This window comes from Amblyomma americanum, chromosome 9, assembly GCF_052857255.1.
Source record: "Amblyomma americanum isolate KBUSLIRL-KWMA chromosome 9, ASM5285725v1, whole genome shotgun sequence".
Taxonomy (NCBI): domain Eukaryota; kingdom Metazoa; phylum Arthropoda; class Arachnida; order Ixodida; family Ixodidae; genus Amblyomma; species Amblyomma americanum.
In genome coordinates, this window is record NC_135505.1 from 108,918,316 (window position 1) to 108,936,886 (window position 18,571).

The 18,571-nt window shown below is 47.0% G+C and overlaps 1 protein-coding gene across 1 annotated transcript in view; it reads left to right on the top strand.

Annotated features, from left to right (window-relative positions):
* The window catches only part of LOC144103581 (phospholipid-transporting ATPase ABCA3-like), an 83,847-nt gene extending 65,743 nt beyond the window's left edge, over positions 1 to 18,104 (top strand). Inside the window, exons 20-24 of the mRNA XM_077636259.1 lie at positions 1,291 to 1,760; positions 6,381 to 6,568; positions 7,185 to 7,358; positions 11,054 to 11,267; positions 17,829 to 18,104. Coding sequence (XP_077492385.1) covers positions 1,291 to 1,760; positions 6,381 to 6,568; positions 7,185 to 7,358; positions 11,054 to 11,267; positions 17,829 to 18,104 — 1,322 coding nt within the window. The remainder of the gene's footprint in view (positions 1 to 1,290; positions 1,761 to 6,380; positions 6,569 to 7,184; positions 7,359 to 11,053; positions 11,268 to 17,828) is intronic.
* Positions 18,105 to 18,571: the final 467 nt, after the last annotated feature.

The following is an 18,571-nucleotide window of genomic DNA, read 5'->3' on the forward strand; positions in this document are numbered from 1 at the left end:
GTTCACGCTATCATTGCAACCGATGTGCTCCTCTTTACTGCCGTATTCGCTCAAGTCGCGCTTCACAGACTTCGTTGCGATAACGTTGCGAGTGCCTACAGCGCTCTGTCGTGGTGGCGCTGCTTAACTATGACGACGGTCCGGCGGTACTCCTTCACAGGTAGCCTGCGATAAAGTGCAAGAACGAAAGAATTACCGTGAATAATGAACCTAACAGGCGTATAAAACAGGCATAAAAACTACCTCTTCCTCTCCTCCTGACTACCTTGTATACCTTCGTCTACCTGTGATAATATTATGCGCAGCAGCTTGTGGCATAATATGAACATATTTGATTATCTAAGTTATAAGTGCTATGAGGAAATCATATCCGATAAGCATGCCTTGGTTACACTGACAGTCCCTACCTGTTCCTATGTTAAAGGAACAAAACTAGGGCCGCTCTTTTTTTTTTTAAGTGCGATGATACATTTCAGGACAGACATTTTGACACTGACAAGTTGTTCACAGAAACAGCCGCTGCCGCAGTTCTCCTCCCACGTTCACCTCTTCAAAACTTTTATATGAGAAGTAAATAATAATAATAATGCATCGAAAAGAACTATCGGAGAAAAATGTGGTATCAGAAACGACGTCGCTGTCTTCTCTAAACTGGCAGGCTATGCGTGAAAACTTAACCAAACTGCCACCATTACGGGAACAGCAGGGGTCTGATGCTGAGGCCTTCGAAGCACATATGGCGTGTAAAGTAAAAAATAAATAAAATGCGAAAAAATAAATCAATGCATCAATAAAGTGACAGCGATTTTCGGAAGCACGTCACGGAATTCTTGAGCGTCATGAAAACACAAACGTGCTATTTGAAAAGAAACACTTGTGTGAAGAAAGCCGCAGCGGCGGCTCACTGCGTACGGTGCTCAGCTGGTGAACCGAATAACACGGGTTTGGTCCCGGCTTCAGCGGTCGCATTTCTCTGGAGGTGAAATTCTATGGTCTCGCGTACTGTGTCATGTCAGTGCCCGTTAATCACCAGATGGTCGGATGTTATCTTGAGCTCTCGCCTACGGCGTCCCTTATAGCCAGAGTCAATTTGGGACGTTAAAAATATAAAACCGAATCGAACTTGTGTGAAAACTTGCGCGGTATACCCTCCAGATGGCAATCATGAGCAGAGCACCAGAGACATTAAGCAATTCAACAATTATAGCATTTCTAATGTGGCATTCATAGCAAACGTAGTTTTCGGGTGCGACAAAACATTCATACGTTACATCTTTGCTTCCACGGAAGATGACGGGCCTTCCCTCTTTCAAGACCTCTGCAAGCCCATCCCGCTCTTCGCCTTCAAGTACGAAGCCATAGGCTTCGAGGTGTTAGCCCTGGTTGCCGCTGGCTTCGTATGCCTGGGCATCCTGGCGTTCCTCACCTCGGGCTACTTGCCGCCAGCAGATGCGTTCGCGGGCAAGGAGGTGCTAGCCGACGAAGATGTCGAAGAAGAGAAGAAACGCATCGCCTCCCTGCGAGACAAGAAGAACTTCAGTGAGCACTCTATGCTGGCCTGGAGCCTGCACAAGCGCTACGGGGACTTCCGCGCCGTGCGAGGTCTGTACGTGGCGCTGAAGCCCTCCGAGTGCTTCGGCCTGCTGGGGGTGAACGGAGCCGGAAAGACTACCACGTTCCAGTTGCTGGCCGGTCTCGAAAACGTGTCCTACGGCGACGCCATGACGAAAACCGCGACTCTCAGCGAGGGCGTCCGCAAGGTGAGAACTGTTGCCTCAGCCTCCATTACGGCACCGAGATATATGTGCACACAGTGTTCTGTAACCTTCTCAGCTACTGCTGCGATATAATGGGCCGCGAATGGCTGATGCTGGTGCTTCGAACCTTTTGTCCTTTTCTGACTGGGCCCTTAGAAGCATCGCAACCTAACAAAGGTGAACGAACAGAAAAATATGCGTTCAGGATGACCGCGTTCTCGTTGGACGTAAGCGCTATGGTGACTCTTGACTGTTACAAGCTCTAATCGCATGCTTTTCATGCATCGGAGATTTAAAAAATAACAGTTGGTGAATTTTTTAATAAAATAATTTCTCGATAAACAATTCCAGAGGGCTATTAAGCCTACTAAGCCAGCAGCGTACGAAGATGTAACAAACACTTCACAGAAATTATTCACAGGAATCTAGGTGCGTTTAAAATACATATTAGGTTATGTTCTCTCCCCGTGGAAATACATTTGAACCTCGCTATAACCAAGTTGAAGGGGCCTAGCGAATAATTCGTTATAGTCCGTGTTGACCGATGTTCCAAAAGGAAATGTCGTTTCTTCGTTATATTGATTATTTCGTTGTAGCTAGGTTGGACTATAGTGCATGGCTACGAGGGGCAAAGAGCAAATATCTCTGTGCACACTCCGTTCTCTGTAAAGGGGGTTTTGGTAAAGCGAGGAATGGAAGCCGTGTGAAGAAAAGTTTTTTCGCGGATCATCAGGATAAAAGTAGCAAGTAAATTCCGTGTAGCCAACCGACAGCAAGATGATCACTCTAGATTCTCAAGTTCTGACATCCCTTTGGAGTTGTGAGTCGCAAGCGCGGCTAGTTGGTGCATCTGCAGCATATAAAGTTGCGGTAGTGCGCTACGAGACACGGACAACAGAGGAGGGTAGTAGGCGGGACGTACGCAGACCCATCTACTGCATGCTTCTCGTCTACTGCCTTCTTTTGTCTGTGGGCGCAAGAGCCACCGTTCCTAGAATGCTTTCGTATAGATTAAGCCAAGGCTCTGGTACGCTTGAGGTCAAAGGACTCCGTATTCAAGGGTAGCAAACCTCTCTAGCATTATTGACCCGAAGTTCAACAAATCAGCAAGCACCTGATCCTCAGCAATCAATTTTCCCCTTTCAATTGCTTGTAAGGTTTCCTTCTTCCTATTTCGTTGCTGGCGGGACATCCCATCTTCCACACCCCGTATCTTTGAGATCTCCAGATGTCTTTGATACCTTACTTATCATATCCATTTTAAAAATGTCATCTTGACTCTTGGCGTGCGCGTCTGATTTTTGTCTGTGCCTAGTTTCTGTTGAGCCTTTTATGCTACCCCGTTGTCTAGAGGATGACCGATCATCTCCGTATTATTATACTTACTGACGTCGTTTTGTCTTGAGCATATAGAGTAGCCTTGTCAGTTCTTCAATTTGCATTCTATTTGTAGGTTTAGACGTTTTCGTGTTTAGCGTTCTGAATCATGTCGTTTGTCTCCTGAGGAAGCTTGCCAGTATCCTACTTCTATTGCTCACTTAGTAATAACACTTTAATGTTATACATCTTTTGAACAGTGCATGGTCATTTTCTTCGTTCGGTGCCAATATCTATCCCGCAGAGAGATCCTCAATTCCCCGATGGTTCCCTCTTACCGCTAACTCGTTCCTGTGCTTATTCTTTACAAGTTCCCTCTCTTTCATCTACAAACGTAATTAAGTTCCAGTCCCGACAATACTAATGACAATAGATCTCTCCTTCGGAATTTTGAAAGCGCAGGTAAATACAAGAGACTAGATGAAACTGGACATTGCAATCCACTGTACCTTGCCTCCATCTGTGCTTTCGAAATTGGATGCTATTTCACCGTGCCCAACAGAGACCCGCCGCGGTGGCTCAGTGGTTAGGGCGCTCGACTACTGATCCGGAGTTCCCGGGTTCGAACCCGACCGCGGCGGCTGCGTTTTTATGGAGGAAAAACTCTAAGGCGCCCGTGTGCTGTGCGATGTCAGCGCACGTTAAAGATCCCCAGGTGGTCGAAATTATTCCGGAGCCCTCCACTACGGCACCTATTTCTTCCTTTCTTCTTTCACTCCTTCCTTTATCCCTTCCCCTACGGCGCGGATCAGGTGCCCAACGATATATGAGACAGATACTGCGTCATTTCCTTTCCCCTAAAACCAATTATTATTATTATTATGCCCAACAGAGAGCTTTGCTAAGCCACATCTGTCTTTGGCGAGCGCCGGCACGCCCAACACGGGTTCATTTTTATTCTCATCATTCATGCTCTGCGAAGACCACTTCTGGTCCTCCAATTTCTGGAAGGAGGGACACATAATCCGTTAACCATATTCGGTTCCGCAAACTTTGCTACTAACCAGTCTCTGCTCTTCGTAGACGTGATGCCATTAGCAATATTAGTTAACTATCTGCAGGCTTCAACGTATATTTTGGCACTTAAGTAACCCTATACCCCAGTATACTGCTTTTGAACTTTACCCATTACCAAGTCCACGTTTTCTAAAAACATTTCGTCTACTTCATTATGTATGAATGAAGGTGCGTCTGCCGGTTCTACCTTCAACTTGTGCCTCTTATCAAGATTATTCGGATAACTCCCAAGTCCTCGATAATGCCACAGCGATGGCGTTGAGCTAGAGCAATCGCAACGGAATCGCATGGTCGAATTGGGGTGCCACTTTTGTAATTCACCTAGAATTTTTAAAAATCCGATTGCTCATAGAAATAATTAGATTAGGCCTGGGATGCGGCCTGATCCCGGCGACCAGAACCGACAAAATACCCTCTCACCAGAACAGTGTTTGGTTAGTTTGGTGCAGTATGCCGCCACCACCTCCAATACGAATGCGCCGATTAACACTCGACACCAGTACTCGGCGGCTGCGGAGCAACTGCACAAGTCGAAGATGCTAAGAGACTCTGGTGAATGACAGACCGTCATTGTAAAGAGATCGTGGCAGCATTTCGCGCCGTAACCTTAAAAAATTAGGATAGCCTAGCGGCGCTGTTCTGTGGCCCAGATTTTAATAAAGGGAACATCATAGGACATTTCCAGATAAGCAGGACAGACGTAGGACGTGAATCATTATAAGGTGGGCACGTGCTATGCTACCGTGGTTTAGTGAAGAGCTGAGAGCTAAGTGTGAGACTAAAAAAGAGGGAACGTATTAGAATTAACACAACATTAACGAAAGGGTGACAATATCGACCACAGCTGTTTTCACAGGCATCATCCGTAATGTACCACCAGGGATGCCGGGGTAGAGGGCATGGAGGTACTCTGAAAAATAACGCCGATCGAAGGCGCAAATCTTCAAGAAGCACGCCCCACAAGCAAGCCGTGATTAAACAACTATGTCCGTTGTGCAGTGGTTTGTGTGTGGGAATTTTTCAATGCCTGCTAATCTGCGATGTAAAAATCTTCAGTCCTTGCATAACAGAAAACAAGTTTTCAAAGCTGGGGAGAGAGCGGTTCATGAGGACTGCAGGAAGCCGGAAGCGTGTAAAAATAAATGAAGGAGACTGCATGTGGATATCCTTCGAAGGAAAAGAGAAAACTGCAGGAGCGTTGACAGAAGTAGGAAAACAAGCAACAGATTGGGGGGGGGGGGGGGAGAGTATCATATAACCTGAAATTTTGTTACTTAGTGTCACCTAATATTGTGCTCTCCAACAAAATTTTCTAGATATTGGTGTGTCATAACTTGCCACATGCCCACTGCGACTGCGATATTACAGCATTGAAGTGAAAAAGGGCGAATGTATGCACGCTACCTTATCCGGCCCTAAACAGCACAACCGACCAGGCGTCTTAGAGTGCCATAAGTAAATATCTGTTAAAAAATGGTCATTGGAATAAGTCAACATTTAAAAATGCCTGCGCCAAGCGTACTCTTGAACATTAGCAGAAGGTTGCACGTGGTGCACAACGCGACATTGTGGCCTCCCGCAGGGACTCAAGTAATGATTACTGCTTTGTTCGTGGGTCCAAATACCTGCCCTTATTTGACCTCTTCTTAGGGTTGTCGAAACGCAAAAAAAAACAACGGAAGTCACGGATTTCAAATTTACGCGAAGGAGGCGAAAAAACTGTCGCGTGCCTGAAGTAACACCTGTGCGTCCAAGCAGTTAAAAAAAAAGAGGACTTGTAGCGCTTGCACTGCACAAAGCCTAAGCGCGTACTTTCTTTTCCTGCGAAAAAAAGGCTACTTGTCAAACATATTCTCAAAAAGGTTGATGCTGCGTTCCATGTGGTCTATAATAATGTTCAATAGCTCACGTTCACGTGCAGAAATCTGGTCTCATTCGCCCGTGCATTCGACAGCAACCTATCCAAAAAGCCTCGACTGAAATTCGAAAAACGAGAGAGTTTGGGAAGAACGCAGGGTTTCGAAAAGGATCTCATAATCAAACGACATGAATTAAGTGCCTTGTGAGAAACAAACAGCAATCATTTCATCAGCGCGGATAATTGACTAATGCATCTCTAAACCGATTTTGGGGTGGAATATTTAAGAGAATCACTTCAATGTACGTTTTCCCGTAAGTGGTAAAGTTTGGACTAAAGACTTCTGTGTTTTCTTCTTATTTTCTGTGCAGTGGCAGTCGCAGATAAGCTACTGCTTCCAGATAGGAGGGCTATTAGACAGGCTCAACGCGTACGAGTACCTCTACCTTATCGGCCGACTACGAGGAATCAGCAATGCGGACCTCAAGCCCATGGTGGACAGCATTGTGAACGTCGTTGACCTGCACGAGCACGCTTGGAAGGAATGCGGGGTGTACAGGTTAGAGCGGTCTTCACCTTCTTGGCTGACACATTGGGACTGCCCTTAAATAAGTCCTCACGAAATGGACGCTAACCAACCAAGGCGCCTTCCAGACTTGTGCTAACCCTAGGTCACGGAGGAAGACTACAAGGAGTGGAAACTCCGCCGTCTGCGGCGACCAGAAAAGGTCACAAGCCCGCGGCGCCACTATCCTGCTGGCGGCGCCTGGCGGCCTGGAAAGAAACTACTGAAATACAACGTCACGGCGTGCGCGCTGAGGCAAACACCCGTGTCGTCTGCTTGTCGTCTGCTTTGAGCGCGCGCCGCCGGAGAACGCGCCGGAGCCGCCTGCCCGGGCGCTGCATTTCTTTTTTTTTCCCCTGCTGCTTCTACGAGGCGCCGCAAGCCGCCGCCTGCGCTCGCTCGCGCAGACGGGAGTTTCACCTCCTATATTGTCTTGCTCCGTGCCCTAGGTTAAAGTTTCGTTATCGACAAACGCTTTGAAGTGTCCCTGAGGAGGGTGCATAACAATGCAGCATACTAGGCATGATTTGGAAGTTTGTGCCCAATCGCCAAAGATGCCGCTGTTCGCGCGCCCAAACACGCGTGATCGGGTGCCGCGTCTTCTGTGCAGCGGAGGCAACCGGCGCAAGCTGTCCATCGGCGCTGCTCTGCTGGGCCTGCAGCCGTTCGTGTTCCTCGACGAGCCTTACGCCGGCGTGGACGTGGTTTCGCGCAACAAGATCTTCCGAGCCATCGCCGAGATCAAGAAACGCTCGAAGACCTCATTCATGCTGACATCGCACAAGTGAGCGGCGGCGCCACATGCGTTTGGTCAAGCTGTAGGCCGCAAGTTCGGGTATACCAGACGGACAGTTCTTCAGTGACCTGTGTACCCACTGGCGTCGATTGCGAAGCAATGCTAGCACTGCAGGAAACGCTAAGTATTGACCTCTCAAACAGGAGGTTCGAAGTCAAGTGGGAACGTTGAGTTGTGAACAATGTCGTACCGGATATTTTTTTCATCGGGCACGAAAAGGGATGTCAACTTAAGACAACTAGCAGAAGATATACTTCAGCTACTGTGCGCGACGGCCGCTTTTCTGCGCTCCTGCACTTTACGACGAAGAAAACTTGCGGAAAGCTCAATGTTAAGCGCGTGTACTTAGTGAGCCTGCGCTTAGTTTTGATATCTTCTTAAGTTTGTTCGGTCATAAGCTGCAGGTCACAGAAAACGCGGCCAGGTAAAGTTTTGGCCGTCTGTATAGCGCATCTCTTCTATATAGTTTTCCAAGGGTGTCCATCAAGGGAACTCTTATGCTTGTGCATGAGCATGCATAACGGGGAAGCAGCAGTGTTCACGCATTCGAACTAGCTTGTATTTCGGCGTCGTTGAGAAAACGATGAGTTGCAGAAGATAAACAGTACTATATTCCTAGCAATAGAAATTTGTAGAAGTAGAAATACGATAAAGCCCCTCAGTCAATGAGGATATGGAGAAGCCAGCGTTTGTAGATTATACGTCATGCTTAACAATGTTGGGCTGTCACGAATGCCTGGACGAAAAAGCGCGGACTTATTGCGAGCAATGACATTAAACGTAACAGTTCCCTTTAGTATGCTAATGTCGGGATGAGTAGGAGACTGGATAAGGCAAAGGCTTTGTTACTCGCGTTAGTCCATACGTGGTAGGCACAAATGTAACTCCTGTATAGTGAGCTAGGGTAGCTAGGGTAGCCTTCCTGCGTACCGTCTCAGTCCTGCAGGTAGCAGGCGGCATGTGTTCCGTAGTCATATGAGCAACACATGCTAGGATTGCATAAAATAGGCTTTTATTTACATTTATATTTACAATTAGAAACCTTTGTAGCAACGATGCGTTGTAAGCCTTGAGCCCTTTGTCACGTTTTGCTGGTGTAAAGCGACTTTGTAAAAATGTTGGCGGAAAGCGACAGCAAAGCAATTCTGCAACGGCTCGGCTGTGCAGTTTTAGTTTTCAATACGAAATTGCAAGCATTAAGCAGTGCTGCTGAGAATTTGGGTTTTGTATCCCTGTCATTATCATTTTTTTCTTGCTATTTTCATTTATTTGCTTTTATTTCGTTGCTTAATTTAGATTCTTCTGTTTTTACGATTTTCATGATCTCTTAAAATTCTTTATTTAATCGTTATTTATATTAACTGGGTGTTACCACCTGCGACTGCTTGTATCTGATTTAGCCATGCTTGAATATTACGTCAAGCCAAGGGTAGGGAAACGTTACTGAAGGCTATGGCGGTTGAGCTTCTAAGCGAGTGCATGCGAAGCCTTTATTAACGCTGTACTCAAAACATTCCATAAATATGCTGCAGTAATCTCATACAGGCTTTTTCATACAAATGCCATAAAATCTGTAAAATATTGTAGACAATTTATATTGCAAATGTATAATTTTTTACCACGTTATGACATTGGTATGCATTTCTCTAATAATTGAGTGACGTTAGTATGAATAACTTGCACGAGGTTATTGCGTCTTACCGCAGTCATCGCTTTTAAGTGCTTCACGCCTTAATCAACTGTAAGCCAAGGTCTCCTTCAATCTTGCCTCTATGCAGTGTTTTCCTTAACTAAGTTCTCAAGTGATTACAGACACTGAATTTTGGGTAAACTTTCTTTTTTCTCTGCAATCATTATGACAGACTACATGAGTAACCACGTGGGGTTAGCGTATACGAGCGCTAAAGAATCTGCTACCCTATTTTTTCCCTTATACTCTTCCCGTTTTAGTTTCGTCCACCTAACGACGCCTGTGGCGTATCAGGTGTATTTAGAATACGTCAGGAGCGGAAACGTCGGCAATATAATCGCTGAAACGTAGTGTAATGGCGTTACTGCTGATGAGCTAGCCTGGTATGTTTTCTGGAATGGTTAAACGTGTCATTGTTTATATTGCCGTTTTTTCATGTTTCATGCAATCAAAACTCACTGCCCGTTATAGCCATCGTTTTGCTTTTAAAAAACTGAAACAGTGACACGAGTAAATACGCTTTAAAATTATTTGGCCGCCTTAAATGATTAAAACGTGCCGATCTATGTATTCTAATTTCGAGCCTAAAGAAAACTTCGAGTGCCGAATGCACCTGTAAGGATTCTTGAACTTTTATTGAAAACAAAATAAAAAGAAAGGACAGGCGAATTCTTCGGAGCATTTTCGATCTGCATGTCTTCCTGCTTTGACATCTCCTCCTCATCCTCTAAAATGTACCGACCGACGGCACCATTGCAAAGCCCAGGGAACAGTCGCTTATAAGCTTTGCAGAAAAAAAAAGAAAAGAAAAATTCAGACCACTGGTGCTTTGTTCTTTTTCGCACCATACGCGAGCGGCCACTGTCATCTACTAGACAATAGTGAACTGCATAGCGGGGATCTCGTGTCGCCGCTTTATAGTTTAATAAACAAGTGCTCCGCGCGTTTCAGGCGGAGTAATCGCTCGGAATGGGTGACTGCGCAAAGCCTATAATAATGCTGGCCTTAACACGCAACCTAACGCAGGGGTGGCGGCACTGCGTTGGGGTGGGCCCACATGCTCCAGCGAATCAAGCCACCTTAAAACGAATGAACGCTCCTTCCTTCCCGCTAGAAGCGGACAGCAAGCTTTAGATTGAAAGTAGAATTATCTCCGACATAAACCGTTTCAAACTTGTCCAGCAGTATGTCCATTCGGCTCAAAGGACTACCGACACCTAACATTATTCCCAGTTTTCGTCGTTAAAATGGTGCCTCAGACATTGGAATACATGGAGCGCCGCGTGGTTTGCGCCTATAACTGCTAATTTGAATAAATATTTGAATTTCTTCCCTCATGGTGTTTCGGTTTCATCAACCGAACGATGTATGTGACGTGTAGTTGATTAGGTCATGTGACCCGCAAGAACGCCAATATAAATGCTGATACGTGGTCTCAACTAACTACAGCGTTTAAACCAGCCTGCTTCAGTATCTAGAACTACAACAAACGACGTATTAGCAGTTATATCGCCGTCTATTGTGCCAAACGTGACCTAAACATAATCTACACGTCGCAGCCATCGTTCGGTGGATGAAACCGAAACTGCGTCAAGAAGCAATTCAGTCACAGATTATTTAGCCGTCGTAGGCGAATACCATGCGGTTATTTCTGTATACCAATGTCTACAGACGGTGGAACCAGCGAAACTGACGCAGGACAAGACAAAGAGGCACATACACAACACCGCTAGACTTTTTCGCTGGTTGCACCGTCTGTGCATTATGAAACAACAGCCCAGCAGTTTGCTCTATCGAACCAGTGTCTAGCGCGTTGTTTGAAAGAAGTAAACATGCAAGCAAAAATTTGGTGTCTGTAAAGTCTCTGAAGGTCACTGAGGAACTTCAACTCACTTCGACGGCGTCCTCAATTTTCCATGTCCATTATAACCGCTGCTCATGTGTACCGATAACGAGGCCTGTGCCGTGTTGGGCACTTTCCGGCTCCGTGCAGCATGGACGAGTGCGAGTATTCGTGCGACCGGCTCACCATCATGGTGAACGGGCAAATGATGTGTCTCGGCACCCTACAACACCTCCGAGAGAAGTTCGGCCGCGGGTACAGGATGGAGTTCATGCTGAAGCACACAGCAGCTGCCGACGCCGGCAGGCTGGCACAGGCAGTAGGGCTACAGTTCCCCGGCATCAAGCTCACAGAGGCACACGAGGTAACGTTGTGGCCAGGTGCTTCTTGCATCATCATCATCATCATCATAGTCAACGTCAGCATGACTGCACGCACTGCAGGGCAAAGACCTCTCCCATGTCTTTCCAATTAACCCTGTCCTTTGCCAGCTGCAGCCACCTTATCCTCGCAAACTTCTTTATCTCATCCGCCCACCTCACCTTCTGCCGCGCCCTGCTACGCTTGCCTTCAGTTGAAATCCCCTCCGTTACCCTTCAGGACCAGCGGTACTCTTGCCTTCGCAGTACATGCCCTTCCCAACTCGCATTTGTTCCCTCACCCACATTGCCCGCTTGAGGTCTTTTACATAGCTGGCTGCGTTGTGCTGAACTTGAGCTGAACCACTTTCGTTAACCTGCACGTTTCTTCCCCATATGTGAGTACCGGTAAAATACAGCTGTTGTTCACTTTTCTCTCGAGGGATATTGGCAAACTGCCGTCCATGATCTGTGAGCCTGCCATATGTGCTCCACGTTAATCTTATTGTAGTTATTTCCCTCTCATTGTTTTTTTTTTCTTTGAACGACCCTTAAACTTTCCACTCCTAGCGTTCGTCTGCTTGCGTACAAGTCCATCGTATATTTGCAATACTACATTATGCGGCCATCATTTGGGACCCGTACACGCAAACCAATATGAATAAAATTGAAAGTGAATGAAAAACAGCTGTTCGCTTTGTATACATCACCTTCCGGAAAGCATCTGCGAACGCATTACTAACAAGAGCAGGTTTAGTTTCGTTAGTAAACAGAAATCGTGTGCCGTGTCGTAAATTTTTCTATCCAGCAGTTTAACGGACATTACAAAGTGGCTTTCGCAAATATTATTAATGTTCATCTGGGTATGCTACAAGGCAGCGTCATAATCTGACAATGATCCCTCTTCGCACAAATAATATCTTTACATACTCATTTTTTCCAAGAACTGTCACTGACTGGAATTTACTTGATGTTATTCAGCCATCCTTGAAATTGTTTGAATGTTATCTGAATGTTTTAAATAAGTTTTTGCCGTGAAATGTTTTGCTGTGCTTTTTTAATTAAGGCGAAATCCTTTAATGGCTCATACTCGCGGTGACCCGTCCGGTCACGTGACCTCGCGGTATCCGTCTGTTACGTCGCCACCTACATGACCTTGTCACGTGATCACAGCTTTCCAACTGTACTGTGAGCAAACTGCCCACTGTGGCGGGTGGTGTAATGAAACGTGGATGATGGAAACGGCTTTCGCCTTCCCGCAGTTAAGAGATATCGAAGTGCCTCCAACGAATTTTGATTTCACTGCTGAAATATGTCGTTGCTTTAATTTTTACCCCCTCCCTTGAAATATATCCATCCTTTTCCTTATGTATTCCCACCCTGCTAAAATCCCTCCACGGGATTGCAGTATGAATAAATAAATAATTAAATAAATAAAGCAGTGGGCGTGTTCTAAAAGCTGAATAATGAATGTGAGTTTGCGACTAGTGTCCAGGATGCTAAACTTCAAGCAGCGAAGAACAAAGAAGCGATTTAAAATTTCCTGACATTACGCCACATTCATCGGGCGAGAATGTGGCAGCAGGCGCTGCGTCTCCCCCCTCCCACTCCCTTTCTTCCGTGCCGGCATTCACTGCCATGTCACGGGGCAGTGACCAGCAGGCTGAAGGGCCCTCATGCAGCCCATATCTACGTCGCCAGGTGTGTTCAAACGGTCAAAGGCAGAGTGCCTAAAATTGCTTCTAGATGGATGGATGTTGGCAGCGTCCCCTTTGAAAAGGGCAGTGAACAGCGCCATCACGTTTGGCACTTTTAGCGCGAAAGCACGCTTTCACTAGCAAAGCTGAAAAACCCGGGGTATGCGAGAAGCCTCAAACCTTGACCTTGATCGTGCATACGGTTACCTTTGAGGCGGTGTTGCCATACGTGCTTTCGCACGTCCTACCTAGTTTGCCATGTTAAAGGCCTGCCTTTTTTTTTGCTTTATATTTCTTGAACAAATCTGTCAGTTTTAGTGGTACTACCAGGAATTTGTCTTTTTGAAAATAAAAATTCTATTCGATTCTAAGCTATACCTGATTTGAATCCTTAAAGGGTCTCGATAGGGTTTTCAGGATTACTTTACAATGCGTGCACTAGGAGGAGTAGAGGTTATTAAGCCTTCTTCCCGCGTTAAAGTCCACCAATCCCACCCGATATTTTACAAATGTAAGTAGTTCTCATTTCCGAGCCATTGTGGTGATCTTCGCTGATGATCTCTGGCGCGAATTCTCTTGTTACGGCTTGAATCCCACGCGAAGTGACGGGTGAGGAGCCGTGGTTGGCTCGCCAAAAACATCGACGATGTTCGTAAACGAAAGAGGCGAAGAAAGCAGTCTGCTCGACCTGCTGGAGACAACTACAATGAATACGTAACAACTCACCCAAATTTTCGTTTTAGTCATAGAAAAGCACGCTGTGTTAATCGTGCGTGGTAGAACAGCATCTCTGCTCTCGACGCGTCGTGTTGCCGCTCAGTGAAGGGCGACGGAAACAAAAGCGAATGCCGAAATAGTTTTGCAGTGTCCCATTCCGTGTGTATTTCCGCAGAATATCTGCACAGTGCAATTTTATCGTCTCCCCAACATCTGACAGCGCTCCCTGGAAAGCGTTATCGATTAAAAGCCTGGGGATCGCAAAACGTTACCCCGACCGATGCTCATTTGTTCGGAGCATACCATTAGGAAAGCCTTATTCTTTCCTGGTAAGCTTAAAGTTGTCCAGTAATCACCGAGTTACTGTCGCGTGATCGTCCTGTAATCCGGGTTTCGTTTCATGATAAACCTTCGCTCCAACTTCTGGTACCATCGCCAACTCTGCTTACGTTTCTATAATTGCTGTTTGGGCTTCGCGAGTAAGCCATGAAGCTAACCTTTCAGTGCCCTTGAGCAGCTGACAGTGCCTCGATCTGAATGGCCGTGCACGCCAAGGGACGGTGGATGGAGTGTAGGCTCGACGTAATTGTAAATATAAGTCCATTTTACCGGTTCCTAAGGTAACCAGACTTTTTCTTTGTCTTGCTTTCTACATCTACTCGCCCCATATTCCCCTCTTACTTCTCTTTAAATTTTCTCTCGATTAACGCCATCGAATTTAAGGATCAAACTATCGAAACTATCAAACTATCCGGGAACTCAATCGCAGTTCCCGGGTTTGAACCCGACCGCGGCGGCCGCGTTCCGATGGAGGCGAAACTCAAAAGGCGCCCATGTGCTTTGCGATGTTGATTGGATGGATGGAAAAACTTTAGTTTCGTCAGAATGCATGTCCGGGCGATTCCGTGCTAGATGACCATCAACCCATGGCTGGCGGCGACCTGGGTAGGCCAACTCTACGGCCCTGGTGTGGACGACCGGGTCTGAGCTGGCCAATACGGCCTTGCACAGCTCGAGAGAAGGATCACGCATAATCTCCGCCAGTGGCGGCGCTATGCTACAGTTACATTATAAGTGGTCGTAGGCTGCCAGTTCCTGAAACCATTCGCATTCCGGCTGAACGTCCGGGTAGATTTGGTTAAACACGTATGGGTTATGGAAAGATCTCGTCTGCAATCTTCGCCAGACGCTTTCCTGTGCATTCACCAATTGCTTTTCCGGGGGCGGGTAAATTCTCCGCTCAAATTTGTAATGGTTAGTAATGTCGTGAAAGGATACCAGCCCATCTCTCGCGGACCTCCTCGAAACGTCCGGCTCACTTGCTCGGCTGACGAAACCTCGAGCCAGTCATGTGAGCCGCCTGGTTCCCAGGGTTCCCAGAGTGCGCCGGTACCCAGACAATTTCCACCTTCGTAGTCTCTCGGCCCGTGCCCCGATTTAGCAATCGTGCGGCTGTGACAGATATTCTGCCCCTAGCCAAATTTCGGATGGTGGTTTTAGAGTCGCTCAAAATCAGGTCAGCTTTAGTATTAGATATAGCTATCGCTATCGCCGCCTCCTCTGCAGTTTCTGAGGAAGGGGTGTTGACTGATCCAGAGGTGACCAAGCGTCCCCGTCCGTCCACCACCGCAACTGCAAATGCCTCTTTGTCCGTATACTCGGCAACATCTACGTAGACTGCCCCGTTGTACTTCCCGTACTTAGCATGTAAAGCTCTGGCTCGTGCCTTCCTGCGGTTCTCGTGATATATCGGATGCATATTTTGTGGGCAAATGTGTTATGTACAAGCCCTTGTGCATTTCTCGGTTCACCTGAATTTTCATGTCCCCGGCTGGAGCATCAACTCCAATGCCGATCCTCTCCAATATGTCGCTTCGTACTCTCGTTTTTGAAAGTCTACTGAGTTGCATCACCAAGTGCGCCTCCCGCAGTTTTTCCAGGGTGTTGTGCAGCCCTTATCCCAGCAGCCTTTCGGTGGACGCATTGTTAGGCAACCCAAGGGCCGCCTTATACACCTGCCTAATCACAGCCTACACCTCGCCTTTCTCCATCGCGTCAGTGCATATTAAAGTTCCCCAGGTGGTCGAAATTATTCCGGAGCCCTCCACTACGGCACCTCTTTCTCTTTTCTTCTTCTTTCACTTCCAGCTCCCTCCCTTCTCTTACGGTGCGGTTCGGGTGTCCACCCAGATGCGAGATCATTACTGCGCCATTTATTTTCCCCAGAAACCATTTTCAATTTTAGAGCAAAAAATCGCTGGTCTTACTATATTCAGCCGGTGTGAACCACGGCTATTTAAACTTTTTATCGAGGGGGTCGTAGGCAGAAGCCTTTTAGAACTGGTCCTAATTTGCATGAACCAATCTGCCTTTGCCAACGTTTCGCCGTCTTAGCGCGATGACCGACGCTTCTTGTATGATTCCGAACTGATCTCAAGAAGGGCAGGCAGCATCGCAGCTTCACGCCTGTATAGTTTGATAATTCCATCGACGGCGTTAAGCAAGAGAAAGCTTAAATTGAAGAGAGGAAATCTTTTTGCTCTATAGTGCGCAGCTTCAAAGCGTGGCTTTGGGCTTATTGGTTTACGGAACTGCAGCTTTACTGCAAGTGCAGAAATTTCAGCGTTCCTCATGCCAGCATTAAATGTTGCTCTAATGAGGTACCCATAGCATAATGAGGTACCCGTCGGCAGCAACCTAGGTGGGTTGACCTAGTTACGCTTTGTTTTTCGGAGCAAGTTGAGTTCTCGGCCTGTAATCTTTATCACTTTTTATACCTCGTTCCGGCGTATCAATTACGAAGGTAATTGCGGACGGCCATCTTTAATTCCCGTATCTAAGGATATACATCCAGTGATGACCTACTGAATGCGTGGGGAGACAATTCGACTGCGTGCACCCCTTAAGCGCTGCGCGCATTTTCGCAGGCCTTGTGGTTGTCAAAAGTGGTGGTGTAAAGAAGACGACGACCATATGTGCAAGCCGCATGGTCATCGCCTGGTTCATGCTCCTGGCTCCATTGTAAAGAAGACGATGAGCATATGCTCGTCGTCTTACCTTAAAGTGGGGACGTTGCAGATGCAGATAAAATGCATACCCAGACGCAATAACTTGGTTAGTTCGAAATGGGTGTTGCTCGAATAACAACACGTCAGCAGCAGACAGTTGCGTTTCCTGTGAACTTTTTGCGGGCCACAAGCGATGAAAATGAAAACTGGTTTTTGAGGAAAGGAAATGGTGCAATAATTGTCTCACATATCTCGGTGGACACCTCAACCGCGCCGCAAGGGAAGGGATAAAGGAGGGAGTGAAAGAAAAAAGGAAAAGGTGCCGTAGTGGAGGTCTCCGGAAATAATTTCGATCACTTGGGGGTCTTTAACGTGCACTGACATCGCACAGCACACGGGCCTCTAGAATTTCGCCTCCATCGAAATTCGACCGCCGCGGCCGGGATCGAAGCCGCGTTTTTCGGCTCAGCAGCCGAGTGCCATATCCACTACCTGTTTTGGTTTTGTGGGGGGGGGGGGGGGGGGGGACACAACACGTATTGTGCTGCGTTGCTCTTGAAAATGACCTTCGCTTTGTTTCAACGGCTGCTACGCCATTCTTGCGTCCATCGCCATGAACTCGTCATTTGCAGTAACTTCGACGTTCTGTTACTTCAAATTTAATCAAATTTAATTTAAAACTATCTGATTAGCATGATTTCTTAACTAAGAGACTGAGGTTGCGATCGAGAATTTGTGTCTGAAGAGAGATTCTATTTCAAATATGACCGCCGCGGCGGCTCAGTGGTTATGGCGCTCGGCTGCAGACAGGAAAACGTGGGTTCGATCCCGGACGCGGCTGTCGAATTTCGATGGAGGCGGAATTCCAGGCCCGTGTACTGTGCGATATCAGTGCACGTTAAAGAACCACAGGGAGTAGAAATTTCCGGAGCCCTTCACAACGGCGTCCATCATAGCCTGAGCCGCTTTGAGACGTTAAACCCCTATAAACCAAACCAAACCTATTTCAAATATGATGATGTTGGAAAATTTTAAAAGCGATTGTTGACACGCCCTGTATATTCCGCACAGCGCAGTCAAGTTCGAATAGTACTTGCTCGCATATTAACCGACCTTGGTTTTCCAATGTCTTTGGGCATTGCAGAACGTCCTCTGCTACCACCTAGAGCAGCGCATTCCTTGGAGCGCACTGTTCTCCAAGCTGGTCAAGCTGCAGAAGGACTTTGAACTCGAGCACGCCTTAGTGGGCGAGAATACGCTCGAGCAAATCTTCCTGTCCTTCGCCAAGGGGCAGGGAACGGCCGCCCAGGCGGACACGCTTGCGCCACCACCCGCCGTCATTGGGACGTCGCCCTCAGCGGTCTCCGCAGCTGCAGCCTCCACAGCTGCATCGACGGCTAAATTGGCCAAAGACGCTTAGAGCGCAGGCCGAGTAAAGCGTCCTGCGAGGGTTGCCATTTTTATGTTGTATAGATGGAGTTCAAAATACCATGGATGTTAGGAATTTTCAAAAGTGATTGCGGACACAGCTTGTATGTATTCGTATACTTCGCACAATGCAGTCATGCTCGAATAGTACTTGCTCACATAGTAACCGACCTCGGTTTTGCAATGTCTGGGGCGTTGCAAAACGTCCTCTGTTATCACCTGGAGGAGGAGTTGTTGGATGCAATCCAATAGAGGTAGACACAGAAAAAAACAGAAAAAAGAAACGTGAAACGGAAGAAATAAAGAAAGTTGAGCCTTTAAAAGAAGCCACGCGAGGAGACAAAGCATGTTGAGCATCAAGCAGAATTAGGGCGCAAAGGGAAAGGGGCGGGGGACGGGGAGTCAACGTAACGGAACTTCAAAATTTTAAAATGCCTGAATTCAACCTTAGCCATGTGA